This window comes from Lissotriton vulgaris, chromosome 2_1 (genome assembly GCF_964263255.1).
Source record: "Lissotriton vulgaris chromosome 2_1, aLisVul1.2, whole genome shotgun sequence".
NCBI lineage: Eukaryota > Metazoa > Chordata > Amphibia > Caudata > Salamandridae > Lissotriton > Lissotriton vulgaris.
In genome coordinates, this window is record NC_141687.1 from 1,971,435,469 (window position 1) to 1,971,451,193 (window position 15,725).

At 48.8% G+C, this 15,725-nt stretch overlaps 1 protein-coding gene across 3 annotated transcripts in view; it reads left to right on the top strand.

The window, feature by feature from the left end:
• Nucleotides 1-15,725, top strand: part of LOC147733582 (protein regulator of cytokinesis 1-like) — a 324,524-nt gene that overhangs the window by 116,001 nt on the left and 192,798 nt on the right. For 2 of the 3 annotated variants that reach the window (XM_086958989.1, XM_086958988.1), the window contains exons 5-6: nt 6,158-6,328; nt 6,454-6,603. In XM_086958989.1, coding sequence (XP_086815115.1) covers nt 6,158-6,328; nt 6,454-6,603 — 321 coding nt within the window. The remainder of the gene's footprint in view (nt 1-6,157; nt 6,329-6,453; nt 6,604-15,725) is intronic. The other variant, XM_086958990.1, reaches the window with a different exon arrangement.

Consider the following 15,725-nt stretch of genomic DNA (forward strand, 5'->3'; position numbering starts at 1 on the left):
CCCACGCCAGCGTGATGACATCAGTTCCCTTTTTTCCAAGTCGTCGACGCTAACGGTTTAACGGGTTACTCTGTAGCTTCTAGTATCCTATTACTTTGTTTCCTCGATTCTCCATTCTCTGACCTTTTTGCTCGGTTGTCATGTCGACAAAGAAGACAGGGTTTAAGCCTTGTAGAGAATGTGGGAAGATGATGTACGTTACGGACCCTCACCAAGACTGCATATGGTGTTTGAGCTCGGATCACGACGTTGAGGGTGTTCATCGTGCCAGAAGATGAATCCGAAGGCTCTTCGAGATAGGGAATCGAAGCTCCTTGTGGCCAAGCTTAAAGCGAGTAAGGTTAGAAAGTCTTCGAAGCACTCGAAGAGATCAAAGTCGAGATCCAGGTCGAGGTCTCGTGAGGCGTCGGCCTCGAAGTCTTCGTCTGACCACGCTTCCGGTTCTCGGAAGAAGCATAAGAGGAGGCATGAATCCCGTCATCATTCAGGGGATAAGTCTGGTTCAAGATCAAGGTCTCCCAGGAGGGTGAAGTCGAAGGTGATTCCCCCACAAGTGTCGGATCATGAAGGTGAGGCTTCGCCTTTGGAGTCGGTGGCCCATTCTCCGACTCCGGTTCCGGATCTGGCTCCGGCTCATTCTCCGACTCCGGATGACGCCGATGGAGTTCCTGTTGAGGGAGAGTCTTCGAATCCTGTTGAAGAAACAGATTCTAACCTACCTCGTGGTCATCCTGAGCATCCACCATTCCCGACACCAGGTCAGGACCCTTCCGCGTTTTTAAACGCGATGTATGGTGTTTTCTCTAGGTCATGGTTCCCCTCTGGTGCGCCTTCGGGTCCCATGGGTCCTATGTCCTTTAATTTGGGTGTTCCTCACTCATATGCTCCGGCACCTTTCATGCCGTTCATGCCGACCCGACTCCGCTGCGGCAGTACCAAGCTCCACCAGGGTCGACGCCGGTATCGACGCCGGCCCGCCCGAAGTCGATGACTCCGGCTCTGACGTCACCGGCTCCAAGCAAGTCTATGGATCCTCCTTCCAAGCCCTCGGATTCGGTTCCGAAGTCGGCTCCGGCGCTGTCGGATTCGGCTTTGGATTCGGCTGCACTTCGAGTTAAATTCAGGTCTCGAAGAGAAGCTCAACGTCTGCTTGAACAACCGAGTATTGATGAGTCTTCTTCTGACATGGAGGAAGGTGAGCTGGATGGGGGCAGTTTCGACGACCTGGCAGAGGCAAGTGGTCTCGAGTTTTCCCCGGAATGGTCTTTGCCTTCGGGATCTGATACACCCTCCAGGGATGTTCAACTGTATCATGTAGTCATGAAGAAGGCAGCTGGACTTTTGGGTTTGTCTTTGCCTACTGTCTAATTTAAGTCGAATTTACTGACTGAGGTTCTTCATTCTCCAAGTTCAGCAGTGGAGCCTTTACTTCCATTTAATGAAGCCTTAAAGGAACCCATTATGGAGGTATGGAAAAAGCCTTTTTCTGCTCCTGCAGTTTCCAAAAACGTGGCTAGGAGATATAGGGTGGCTCCTGAGGACCCTGCATTCTTGTCATCACACCCTTCTCCTGAGAGCTTGGTGATTCAGGCTGCATGTTCTAAAAAGTCGATGGGGGCTTTTCCGCAGGTGCCTGGCGACAAAGAGGCCAAGAAACAGGACCAAATTGCTAAGAAGACTTTTTCTTCGGCTAGTATGGCACTGAAATCTTCTAATGCCACTTGCCTTATGGGAAGATACATTCATGCTCTAATGGACTCTATGCGTTCATTAATCCCTAAGGTTCCTGAGGATAGCAGAAAAGACTTTGAGGAAGCCTTGTCTGACTCTCAAGCGGCTGCCCGTCAAGTCATCCAAAGCGGGCTTGATACTACGGATTCAGTGGCAAGGATCATGGGCACGGCGGTTGCCACTAGGCGTTCAGCCTGGTTGAAGTCATCCGATTTTTCAACTGATGTGCAATCTGCTTTATTGGATTTGCCTTTCGATGGTGAGGGGCTCTTTGGAAGGAAAGCAGATGCGGCCTTGGAAAGATTCAAGGACAGCACGGCTAGATCTCTTGGCCTTCAGGTCCGAGGTTCTACGACCAGGAAATTTAGAGGTTTTGGGCGCTCCTTTCGTTCATATAGACAAGGACAGCAGCAGCAACAACAGCAGCAGCAGCAGAATACCTTGTATAGATCATACAGGGGGAAGCAGAGAGCACGTCCTCGAGGGCGTCAGCCCAATTCCTCCTCCACCTCCACCAACCCCCCAGCCACAGAAAAGCAGCCCTAGATCCGTCATTCAGAATCATGTAGGCCCAGTGGGGGGCCGGCTTACCCACTTTCTACGAGATTGGGAATCGGTTACATCAGATCTTTGGGTTCTCAATCTCGTAGAAAATGGGTATGCCCTTCCCTTTCGGGAATTCCCTCCCAATTACCCTCCTTGCCAAGGGTATTGCTCAGAGGAACATCTGTTTCTCCTTCAGGAGGAAGTCCAAACTCTATTGAAGAAAGGTGCGATAGAGGTGGTCCCAGAGCGGGAAAGGGGTCAGGGATGCTACTCCCGGTATTTCCTGATTCCCAAGAAGGATGGCAGGCTTCGTCCTATCCTGGATCTCAGGATCTTGAATTTTTACCTGAAGCAGGAGAAATTCAAGATGCTCACCCTTGCTCAGGTTCTTCAGGCTCTGCTGGAAGAAGACTGGATGGTGTCGCTCGACTTGCAGGATGCGTATTTCCACATCCCCATCCTGAAGTCGCACAGGAAGTATCTCCGTTTTACGGTGGGGTCGCAGCACTATCAGTTTGCGGTCCTTCCGTTTGGACTTACTACTGCGCCTCGAGTCTTCACCAAGGTGATGGCAGTGGTGGCGGCGCATCTCAGAAGGTCGGGGATTCCTGTATTCCCCTATCTGGACGACTGGCTGATCAAAGCGGAGTCGTCTGAGATTGTGCTTCATCATCTGCAGGAGACAACCCAGTTGTTGTACAGGTTGGGTTTTTCGATAAATGTACCCAAATCTCACCTGGTGCCCTCCCAGCGCAACCTGTTCATTGGTGCTGTACTGGACACAACTGTATGTTGTGCATTCCCTCCTCCTCAAAGGATTCGCGACATACAGGAAATGGTCCCTTTATTTTACAATGGAGCGGTTGTTCCGGTCCTGAAGGTCCTTCGCCTGCTCGGTCTGATGGCTTCTTGCATTCTCCTGGTCAACCATGCACGCTGGCACATGAGGGCACTCCAGTGGTGCCTCCGCAGGCAGTGGTATCAGCACAACGGAGATCTCAGGGAGTCAGTGAAGATCTCCAGAGAAACTGCAGCGGATCTGTCTTGGTGGGGCGTGGAAGGCAACCTGTCTCAGGGGAAGCCTTTTCATCTGCCTCCTCCGGTGGCCACCGTGATATCGGATGCATCCACTCTAGGGTGGGGTGCTCATCTGGGGGATCTGGAGGTCAAGGGTCTTTGGTCTCCAGAGGAAAGGTTGCTTCACATCAACCTTCTGTAATTGCGGGCGATTCGTTTAGCGCTCAAGGCCTTCCTTCCCTTCGCGGTCAGTCAGTTCAAGTCCTGACGGACAACACGACCGCGATGTGGTACATCAACAAACAGGGAGGAGTGGGATCGCAGTGTCTCTGCAGAGAGGCTCTGCGTCTCTGGTCCTGGGTTCAGGACCATCAGATTTGTCTGATGGCAAATCATCTGGCCGGAGTTCTGAACGTTCGAGCAGACGGTCTCAGTCGGCAGTTCTCTGGCGACCACGAGTAGAGGCTTCACCCGGAGGTGGTTCAATACATCTTTCGGATGTGGGGGACTCCTCGGGTGGACCTGTTTGCCACTTGCGAGAATGCTCACTGCCCGTCATTCTGCAGTCTCCAGTATCCGATGCAAGGAGCCTTGGGGGACGCGTTTCAGTTGAGTTGGGGAAATCAACTCCTTTACGCGTTTCCTCCCATACCCTTGATTCCTCGGGTTCTGAGGAAGATTCGCCAAGACCGGGCCCAAGTTATTTTGGTCGCCCCGGATTGGCCAAGAAGGGTGTGGTACTCAGATCTTCTCCACCTCTCCTCTCACCGGCCGCTCCGTCTCCCTCTCAGGGCAGACCTCCTCTCTCAGATGGAGGGGCAGGTTCTACACCCCCACCTCCAGACATTACGCCTTCATGCCTGGAGATTGAGCGGGCAACCTGAATTCCTTTTCCCTCCCGCCTGACGTTGTGGATGTCATCTTATCCGCCAGGCGTGACTCCGCTAAGTCCATCTATTCTTATAAATGGTCGAAATTTGTTGAGTGGTGTAGGGAGAAGTCTATTGACCCTGTGAGAGCCCATTTGTCTGATGTTCTCCAGTTTGCCCTTTCTCTGGCGCAACAGGGGCTTGCTGTTGCTACTGTGAAGGGCTACCTTTCGGCTCTGTCGGCATTTCTCTGCTTGCCTGACCAGCCGTCTTTTTAAATCTCCCGTGGTTTTGAGATTTTTGAAGGGCCTCACAAACCAGTTCCCTCCTTCACCTTTTATTGTGCCTCAGTGGGATTTTAATCTTGTTTTGTCCTTTCGGATGAGTGCTCCTTTTGAGCCCCTTTACAGATGTCCCATGAGGCTTCTTACTTTTAAAACAGTCTTCCTCGTTGCAATAACCTCGGCAAGGAGGGTAAGTGAGCTTCAAGCTCTGAGTTCTAAGCCCCCTTTCCTGACCATTCATGCTGATCGAATGGTTCTCAGGACCAGGGCTGCTTTTCTGCCTAAGGTGGTGACTCCCTTTCATTTGAGTCAGTCCATTACCCTACCTTCCTTTTATCCTCCCCCTCACCCTTCTAAGGAGGAAGAGAGACTGCACCGTCTGGACCCTAAGAGGGCGGTTTCCTTTTACTTGGACAGATCCAAGGATTTTCGTTTGGAGGACCAGCTTTTCGTTTGGTTTGCTGGTTGCAAGAAGGGAAGAGCGGTCCATAAAAGAACCCTATCAAGATGGATCGTTCTCTGCATTAAGATCTGCTACTCTTTGGCCGGTAAGGAACCTCCAGAGGGTATAAGGGCTCATTCTACAAGAGCTAAGTCTTCGACCTCTGCGTTGGCTAGAGGTGTGCCTGTTGAGGATATTTGTAGAGCGGCAACTTGGTCTTCCCTCCACACTTTCGCGAAGCATTACTGCTTGGATACCGAAGTCAGGAAGGACGGCCACTTTGCGCGCTCTGTCCTTCAGGATTTCCTGGTTTAGAAGAGTGGGCATCCTCCTCCGGGAGTGGGGACTGCTGTGGGACTCTATTCACAAGGTGAGGAATCCACACGGCAGATGTATCTATCAGAAGAACAAGTTACTTACCTTCGGTAACGCTTTTTCTGGTAGATACAATATCTGCCTGTGGATTCCTCACTGACCCACCCGCCTCCCCGTTGTCCACTCTTCTATGCCAGAGTTATTGTACTGTAATGTATATTTATTTTGTTGTCAAAGAAATTTTTCATTTGCTTTACACTGTGTGTTTTGCCTTGACTATTGTATACTGTGTATACTTTGTATATATCTACTGTCATTGGTCCGTCCGTGTGCCTCGATGGCACGGAAAAAAGGGCGGAACTGATGTCATCACGCCGGCGTGGGCCTATTGTAGGCGTCGGTGACGTCAGCGGAGTCGCGAGCGATGTCGTGTCTCTGACGTCCGAGTCCACGTCGGCGCGAGGCTACAAAAGAATGTCCGAATGTTGCTGACGCAAGCGGGATATTCACAAGTTGAGGAATCCACAGGCAGATATTGTATCTACCAGGAAAAGCGTTACCGAAGGTAAGTAACTTGTTCGTTAGTTTCCTCTGTTAGGGAGTGTTGTAGTTTCACACATGCCTTACATAAGAGACAAAACATTCTGGTCCATGTTTTGAATGGAGTGCAACTTCGAATGTCGTCTTACTACTTTGCGAACCCCTGCTAATGAGTACTTGTACCTTCTAATCATCTGAGGCGCCTTGGGTAACATTTAGCAGTCTTGTTCCACCAATGCTTCTCCAGCATTGCCTCTGAGGCAATTTTGTTTTCAAAGTTGTAGTTCATGTTCACTTCCTACCTTGGTTTCTCCTGCAGTATTATGGTGTTTTCTGTCTACAAATATTGACTGTTTATTTGGAACTATTTGTTTTCGGTCTTAGCATAGTCTTGATTTTTTTTCATTGCACAGGATCGTCGTAGAGCAGAATTTGTGAAATCAAAAAAACAAATCCTTTTGTGCATGGAAGAATTGGACCACATTCCTGACTCTAGTTTTGAACTTGATGTTATATGTGATAATGTGGAGTCCTTTTGCCTTTCAACAGAAAATATAGCTTCCGTTAAGCTGCTCCTGCTGCAGGTATGAACTTACCTTTGTTATTTAGACCTGCTGTCAACCGTTATGAAGCTTGATGTTCACTGTATCTGTACATTTGTGTTTCTGACAAGTTTTGCTTTGTTTTATTAATTTTTTCATCTTTTTAGTTAGAGGATAGAAAAGCTCAAAATGAGGTTGTTTGTTCACAACTACGCTCTAGAATCGTAGAACTTTGGAATAGGCTGCAAATACCTACTGAGAAACGTGAAGCTTTTTCGATATACATGACTGGATCCAGAGGCAAAACACTTGAAGCAGTAAGGAAATCTACGTTCCTAGTTTTTCTTTTTTGTAGAAATTTGTGGTTTTAAATGACTTTTGAATTGCAGGACACGTACACAATGCTTTATTTCAACTAGTGTTTTTCTGTATGTTGTGTGTATTGATTCAACATGTTTGCTTGTCAGACTGGCTTACCCAATAGAGGTCCCAGTAGAGCTAGAATATTCTAGTATTCCACTTCTACTATCCTTACAACATTGTTCAGTGGGTATCAGACTTTTGACAAAGTAGATGTGCCATTAATAAATGCAAGTCCGTTCTTGAAATACAAGATATACATACTTTTCATAGTATGCGCACATCGTGACATTCACTCCTCTCCATTCCGTGGTTCTTACACCCGCCATATGCCCCAAGAACTCTTAGAATAATAGCATGTTGTTCACGGCGTAGCCTTTTATTTATATCAAACCAGGTAATTCATCACAGACCAACAGGTGAAAACCATCCTGCTTGGATATATATAAATTATGCACAGCATTACGCTTTAACCGCATCAACCTGTCAAAGGCATTAAGTAAATTATGCACGACATTACACATGAACTTCTGTTTGGCCGTACACTTTAGCAGCAACAGAATGTCAAAGGTAGTAAGAAAATTAGGCACAACATTGCATCTGCACTTGAGCTTGGCTGTACGATTCCACTTGGCTGACTCAGCCCGCCAAGCTCACAACCAGCTGTGCACCCTGTGCCGGCAGGCCCCAACGCGCTACAGCAAACAGTTGCATTACTTGAAAACCAGGGCACCGCATAACGCACTGGCCCACCAGGGTACCTGAACACAGGCAGCCTCTCCAAGGTTGAAATCAGTCCATACGTTGTGTGTTAGGGCGGTAGAGTCCAGGACCATCGGCAGGTCAGTCCCCCCTTTTCCGCCTACCCTATGCACACATGGCTCCTACCCCCTCCTGGGGTCCATCCGGTCACTGAACTTCCATTGTTATTAACTGTCGGTGCTCCGCCACAGGGTGAGAAGCTACCCGGCGCACTCAAACCCCCCCCCCCCCAGGCACTGACAGTGTTCCCCAATAGCCACCGGTATCATGTTGTTAAAGAGCTCATACATATTTACTGAGAGATGCCCGTTATCCCTGTGGAAGTTGCCCCTTCCTACCCGCACAAGTTGTGCCAATTGTACCTTTTGTAGCACCTGCCATGACTTTTATAATGAAATTGTTCAGCCATACCAATGTGATTATTGCCTGAACTGAGACACTCCTAGCCCATACTGTTTCCAGTATTGCTCCTGACCACAGATGTGACAAGGCAACCCTCAACAGATGCCTTTTTAATGACCTAAGATCCGACCCCCTAGCATCAATGACTAAGGGACTGAATAGGTAATGGCATTACATCGTGTAGCTTGTTCAGGCCAACCGAAGAGCACCTGAACTGTTACCCCCTTTATGCTAATAGCAGAAAAGATAACTGATATGGACCCCGTAGTTGCGCATCTTGTGCCCACTGACACCATGTAGTACAAGAAATAGTAGAATTAGTTGAGAAACCTGGGCCCCGCATAACACTTTGGCCCCTGGGGCACCTGCCCATAGGCACAAATCCAGACACTTGCACTCTGCCCAAATCAATGGACATGTTGCTTTGGTCTACCACCGAAGAATGTGTATTGGGCTGCGCCCCTTAATGGGTGCTATTGTGGGTTTTATGTAAGAAGGGAAGACAATCAGAAAACCCTAATTTTCTTTTCCGGCTTTGGCACCCCACAAGTGGATTTTAGATATTACTGTTTTCTCTTAAAGGTGCAATGAACTTGTAAGTAAAGAATAAGGAAGTAGCTGCAGGAGAACGCTATCTTCACAAGTTGACAGAGTACCTAGAGCCCTCACCATGTAAATCGTGTTGCCCCCATTGGAGCAAACCTGTGGAAAGAAACTCTGTAACTGTGCATCTAATTCCTCGGCCATTGAATAAAGCCATAGTAATGTAAATGCATTTTGCATTCCCACTTGCCTGAGGGTTATGTCACAAATAAATCACAACCCTTGACTAGAACTCTGCATATCAATGCTTGGAAATTTAGTAATTAAACAACAGGGGGGGGGTGATGGACAGAGTTTCTGAATTAAGCAGAATACTCTCCCCCAGTCAAAAGATCAGGGCTTGATCCAACACCGTTTTTTAGCTCACTGCACCATCCCAGCTCAGAACCTGGCTATATGCACATTAGTCTGTCCCTGGCCCAGTGCATCATGGGAACAGGGCAGACCAAACTACCAAGCCTATTACACTTTGGGTGCTCTAGGAGTTTCAAAAGCGCTCAAGAATTGAATATACACCTGGAATTAACCACAATAATTTCTATTTTCTATGGGTGCTCACAAAGATCGGGGGAGGAAAACACCCAACTCCTCACTGCGTAATCAAATGATTAGGCACACTTCAAATCAAACACAAATTGAAGCACTCCAACTTATATCAGCTTGTAAATAGCTCAAATCCAGTGAATACTAAAAAAAGTTCAAGAAAGTTTCATGAAGATTTTCTTTTTATTCTTTATCCAATCCCAAATCAACGCGTTTCGCCGAGGTTATTATATACCCCACGGCTTCCTCAGGGCTTGTCTTCTACTTGAACTTGAAGCTTCTGTTGCCGTACATTAAACTCCTGCCTCTGAAAAGAACGAACAGGAGACAGAGGGCCTGCAACCCCCCCCCCTCCCCCTCCCCCCCCCCCCCCCAACACACTCAAATTCGGCATAGAATCACTCGTGGATACATCCGCCAAGGCATGACCATTTCCCCTCGAACGTAAAGGTATATAATTGGGGGAGTGACGGGGAGCCAGTAAGGCGCACCCGCTCCTCACCCCCTCCCCGGGTAACCGACGCTGAAACCAACGCGGAGGCCGAAGCAGAGCGCGGAACGCCTCTCCTTCCCCGCTGTGCCGACACCGAGCCCACCGGCACCGAAACCGTCGGGCCTGAAACAGCTCCCGCGGACCCCCAGCAGTCAAAACCTCTACCTGAGCAGGTCTTACCGTAACCAAAGACCGCTGGGCGTTGTCACTCGCCACCTCGTCCATCTTCCGTGCCTGAACATTCTGGGTCGATTTTTTTTAACACGAGAGCTCAACGCCCCCGAGCGGGAACGCTTGGGGGTGACACAGGCCGCCATCACAGCGGCAAGACCGTCAGAAGCTTGACGGTGAGGCCGCGACGGGCCCTCAGTATTACCGATAACTAAATCCAACCTCCCATCCTCACTGAGAAGTCGAATAGCCTCCAGAACTCTATAGTCCTCAGCAGCCATAATTCAAGAATATGACGACAAAAAGACTAAGCAACTAGAAACTAACACTAAATACCTCAAGACAAAAAATTTTCTCACAAACTCCCGGCCACCGAGCCTAAAATGGTGTCCGAGAGGCGGAGTCACCAGAATTTATACTTGGGCTATAACTAGTAGGAAAAACCAGCCCAAACTCAAAAAATGCCTGGGAGTCTGCAAAACCTCCCCCTGCCCTCCCAAACCGCCCGGGGGGGGGGAGGGGGGGGGGGACCTTTCCGGGGTTGCCCCCCCCTCCCCCCCCCCCCCCCCAAGCCCCCCTTCTAAAATACTGCCACGTTTTGTAAAGCTACCTAGAGAAAACAAAAGCAAGTAACGCCTGGGTACCCTGTACACTGTATATATACGCAGATCTGATAAGAATAAGAGGGAGTGTCGGGAAAATGAAGCCCGAGAGTGGCATTTAGAAAGTCAAAGACGCCACCATTAAGGATAGATCACTGTCTTTCACATCAAAGTCAAAACTGTAATTTTATAATTCTCCAACCGAGAAGATCATTGCCAAAATTGTGAAGAATGGAACATAAAATAGGGAACATGTAGATTTTATAGTAGAAAAAGAGTACACAGTCTGCACCATGCAGTGCACGCCAGACATTCTGGCTCTCATCGAGCAGGCCCTTCCATAAGATCCTCACCCGGGTGCCTTCTGAGGAAGACTAGAATGGGATCCCACAGTCCAGGCTGGCAAAACCGAATTCAAGATTTACTATGAAAACAAGCGTCAAATAGCGCTTCTTTATTACCGCGCGGCCACAGCCGAAGTCAAAACTTTAACTACGAAGCCGGAGCCCAACTTAAACCACGCCTCCACATACGGGCGCGTTCACTCGGGACAGCCACAACTGTCGGAATCGAAAACCAGACCACGAAGCCACGCCCCCTACATCAGGGCGCGCTCTCCACACCCCTCACCAGCAACAAAGACGCCACCCTTAACCGGTACTTTATATATTTATATAACTTGTTTAACCTTACAGGCATGCATACCTATAGCCCCTGCGCGCAGTGCGAACTCCGTGCGGTCCCCAATCTATGATTCAAGACCCCATCATGCAGGCAAAACGCTACCGGTCCCTTAACAGGTATTTTATATATATACCTCTTTTTCCACCTTAAAGGCATGCATATCTGTAGCCCCTGGGAGCACAGTGAACTCCGTGCGGCCCCTAATCTCTGGTTAGTAGAAACGCCCATCATGATGATGCAGGCAAGACGCTAACCTAGCGACAGTACAGTAAAGGGCTACCGCGAGTTTATAAGTAACTTTTACAATTTTAAAATAACAGAACATACAAAACGCCCCCTGATGCGGGTGTCTGACTACGGCTCTAGGCCCCATCAAACCTCCGGTGCCATGCTCTGCACCACGCCGACGGATAACCTTGATCCTTCCTCAACGATGCGCCTCTGCATCTTGCCGGAGGTCTGAAGGGACAAAGAGGCAGTATTCCTCAAGGCACCGCCTTAAATATCCTGCCAGGAATGCAGCACACCCGGATGATCTCACCGTCCCTCCTCCTCGAATCCACCCTTAGGACGTTCAGTCTTTGGGAGGGAGGGGTGAGGGGGGGTGAGCAGACACCAGACCAAATTGAGAGTGTGCAAAAGGCCGCTTTTATTGAAACAGGTGCATATTTACAACAATACAAACCTGGCAACCGCCTCACAAAACTAGTCCTCACTAAATAAGATGTTACCTTAAAACCCCAAACGTCAGGCCCGCCCCTAACACGTCACAAACCCCGCCCCCACCCAGCACAACATAATTACAATTCAAACAATACCAAAACCTGATAATCATTTAAATATCATCCCAACCCACCGCAAAACATCACATTGCAAAAATTACCCACCAACAACTTACATTACCCAAAACCTTGTAACCACCCCACGAAACAACTATTTAAACTTTTCCATCCATAGCCCAACTTTAGCAAAAACCCAACAACCTTCATGTCCCTGCTGACCAAGAACGCCCAATTTCCGCACGGCACCTGTTCCAAGCGACAATGAACAACATGTTTTGTTACCCCATATCCACCTGTTCCGACAAAAAGACCAAAAATTATGGAAGATAAAACAAATAAATAATGAAAATAAATAAATAAATAAAAGACCCGGGGAAAAGATGAGACAAAGCTAACCGAGAATAGGGAGGGAGGGAGGGAAAATTTCCAAATTAACTAATGAGCTCTCGGCCACCAGGTCATTCAACCTAAAATGGTGGCCGGGAGGAGGGGCCAGAGGATTATATAGCTGGGCTTCCTCAGTAGGAACCGAGGGAGCCCAAAAGCAGCCCAAAAGCAGCCCAAGGCTGGCGCTCTGATGACAACCCCCCCCCACTAGCCCCTCCCAATCAGCCCGGGGGTGGGGACCTCCCTGCGGTCGGCTGCCCCCCCCCCAAGCCCCCCTTGGGAGGGAGGGGTGAGGGGGGGTGAGCAGACACCAGACCAAATTGAGAGTGTGCAAAAGGCCGCTTTTATTGAAACAGGTGCATATTTACAACAATACAAACCTGGCAACCGCCTCACAAAACTAGTCCTCACTAAATAAGATGTTACCTTACAACCCCAAACGTCAGGCCCGCCCCTAACACGTCACAAACCCCGCCCCCACCCAGCACAACATAATTACAATTCAAACAATACCAAAACCTGATAATCATTTAAATATCATCCCAACCCACCGCAAAAAATCACATTGCAAAAATTACCCATCAACAACTTACATTACCCAAAACCTTGTAACCACCCCACGAAACAACTATTTAAACTTTTCCATCCATAGCCCAACTTTAGCAAAAACCCAACAACCTTCATGTCCCTGCTGACCAAGAACGCCCAATTTCCGCCACCCAGAAAAGAGGGGAAAAGGAATTACCCCTCTCTTTCTGCCCCCCAAAACTAACCAACCAAGGAACCAGAACACCTCAACCCAAAAAATTCTGAATCTTCAAGCACCTGGAGAGCTCCTCTCGCAATTCCAATAAATATAAATCCATCCCTATACGAGATAAATGTACACCATCGCTGCGAAAGAATTCCATAGTGTCATAACGGATGTCCTTATGGGACACCCGCCCAAAACCCAGATCTCTACAAAAATTGGAAACCTCCAAATTCAACTTCCTTCGCGCCTTATCAACCGCCCTAGGCTTGATCGCACCCCTCCAGGTTCTTCTAGGGACCAACTCTGTCCATAAAACACGGCAGCCCGCCCATTGTTGACGAATAAGGGAAAGATCCTTCATCGCTCTCAATAAAACCACTCCCTTCACCCCACAAAGGTCATTCTCACCAAGGTGTAAGAGCAATACATCAGGACAAATACCTCCCACCAACCAAGAATTCAATGCCGGGATAAGCTCCCTCCAGATCATACCTCCCTTCCCCTTCCATACAACATTAAAAAGACGAGAATTAAAACCAAGCGTGGGACCAAAATAGCTTCTTATAGCTTGATCTTCCGCGTGCCTAATGAAGGAATGTCCCACTATCCAGATGGTCATGACAGTAGAACGGGGGCCAGCCACTGAACCTGAAAAAGAAAAGCAGCATCAAACTCAAGAAAAATTATCATCCGCAGGCGCCATAACAGGATCAGTACGCACATAGCGCCTAAAACAGTTGGAGGACCAACGCCCTAAGGACATAATGCTTTACGCAAAACCATGCGCAGTTGGTACTCAGTCACCCTAGAACCATCCATATGTCGAAAAACAGGGCCCTCAAAGGCGGCCCCCGAACAGTCCCGCAAGCGCCTGGCCCACCTCAAAGGACACGTCTCAGAAGGGGAAGAAGCTTCCAGCCAAATGCCCCTCCCTTTGCTGTGTTGATCAGTTTTTGCCCGGGCCAACCAGACGTGCAGCCCTGTTTCCAAAAATCGAACGTTCCCCCACCCCACCCCGAAAGTAACTTTCGACCCCAGTAACTCAGAAACCCTGAAAGCACCAAAAAACATCCAAACCATAAGAGTAGAAAACAGACAAACCTCAAACTCATTCAAACAAACTGAGGGCAAAACCTGCAAAACTCGGGCTAATGTCTGCCAAGACAAAGGTCGGCGAACCATATGTTCCCTACCCCTCTCCCTAGACCAACCTTCCAGCATGCGCTTACCCACCTCCCCTGCTGAAGGAGAATAGCCCCACAGTAATTTGCCCATGAACGCAATACCAGCCAATTTTCCAGCAATCGTCACACGTGTCAGACCCCTGTCTATCAAGTGAAGAATGAACTGTACCACATCTTCAGATCGTCTCCAGCCCGGAGCGCGCCAGCTGGCCCCAGATTCTAGAAACTCTTTCCAGGCCAATTCATACGCTGCCCTAGTGGAAACTGCGAGCGAACCTACCACCAACTGCAAAACCCTGTCTCGCCTACAGTCCACAGATGTTCCGGCATGCGGGTCGGCGTCCTGTCCGCCTCCGAGGTTAGCCCATGGAATCTCTCCCACTGTGAACGAGACAAAGCATCCGCAATGTCATTGTCCACACCAGGAATGTGTAAGGCCTAAAAACTGATGTCATACGTCAAGCACCCCAACACAAAGACTCGCAAGAGCTTCAAGATGTGAGCATCCCTGGCCGATTGATAACGTCCACCACAGCCTTATTATCAATTCGAAACAGCACTTTTTTGTGAGCAAGCTCCTGACCCCATAAAGTCAACGCCACCACCACAGGGAAAAGCTCAAGAAAGGCAATACTCCTGCCTCCGTTCTTCCACGCAGCAGGCCACTGTTCAGCGCACCATCTGCCCTGCCAGTAAAGACCGAAACCATCGCTGCCTGCAGCATCCGAAAAAATTTGGACGTCCCAAATCCAATTCTCTTCTCTGTACAGAGGAATGCCATTGAACGAGTGTAAAAAGGCTACCCACATCCGCAGATCCTCCTTAACACCTGCTGACAAGCGGACGTGATGGTGAGGTAAAAACTGACCAGACAGAGCTCTACCCAAACGCCTGCAAAAAGTTCTACCTGCCCTGACCACCCTACAAGCAAAATTAAGATGGCCCAGCAGCACCTGAACTTCCTTCACTGTCACCTTTGCTTTGTTCAACATAACATGTAAGAGGTCCAACATTTTTGCTTTTTTATCCACTGGTAAGCGTGCCTCCATAACAGTAGAATCAATTTCGATCCCCAAAAAAGACATGGTTGCGCAGGGGCCCATTGTCTTTTCGGGTGCCAACGGCACGCCTAAAAATTCCATCAGAGTTTGGAATGTTCGCAAAGCATTTTGGCATGCTGAGGAATTGCGAGCACCTACAAAAAAGAAATCATCCAGGTAGTGAGTCACAAGCTGGTGTCCTGACGTGTCGGTGAAAAACCATTGGAGAAATGTGCTAAAGGTCTCAAATAACGCACAGGATATGGAACAACCCATTGGTAGAGCCTTATCAACATACCACTTTCCTTGAAATTGAATCCCCAAAAGATCCCAGTCCCCAGGATGTACTGGCAATAAACGGAATGCAGATTTGATGTCACATTTTGCCATTGCCGCACCAGTGCCGGCAGATACAACCAGGGCCATGGCCACATCCACTGAAGAATAAGACACGGAAGCAGCCTCACCATCAATGAAATCGTTAACCGATGAGCCCTCCGGCCATGACAAATGTTGAATCAAACGATATTGCCCAGGCTCTTTTTTAGGTACCACACCAATTGGGGAGACAATAAGATTTTCCAAGGGCCAATCATCAAAAGGACCCGCCATCCTTCCTTCACGCACTTCCTTATCCAATTTGTCTTGCACCACCTCTGGATGTTCATTGGC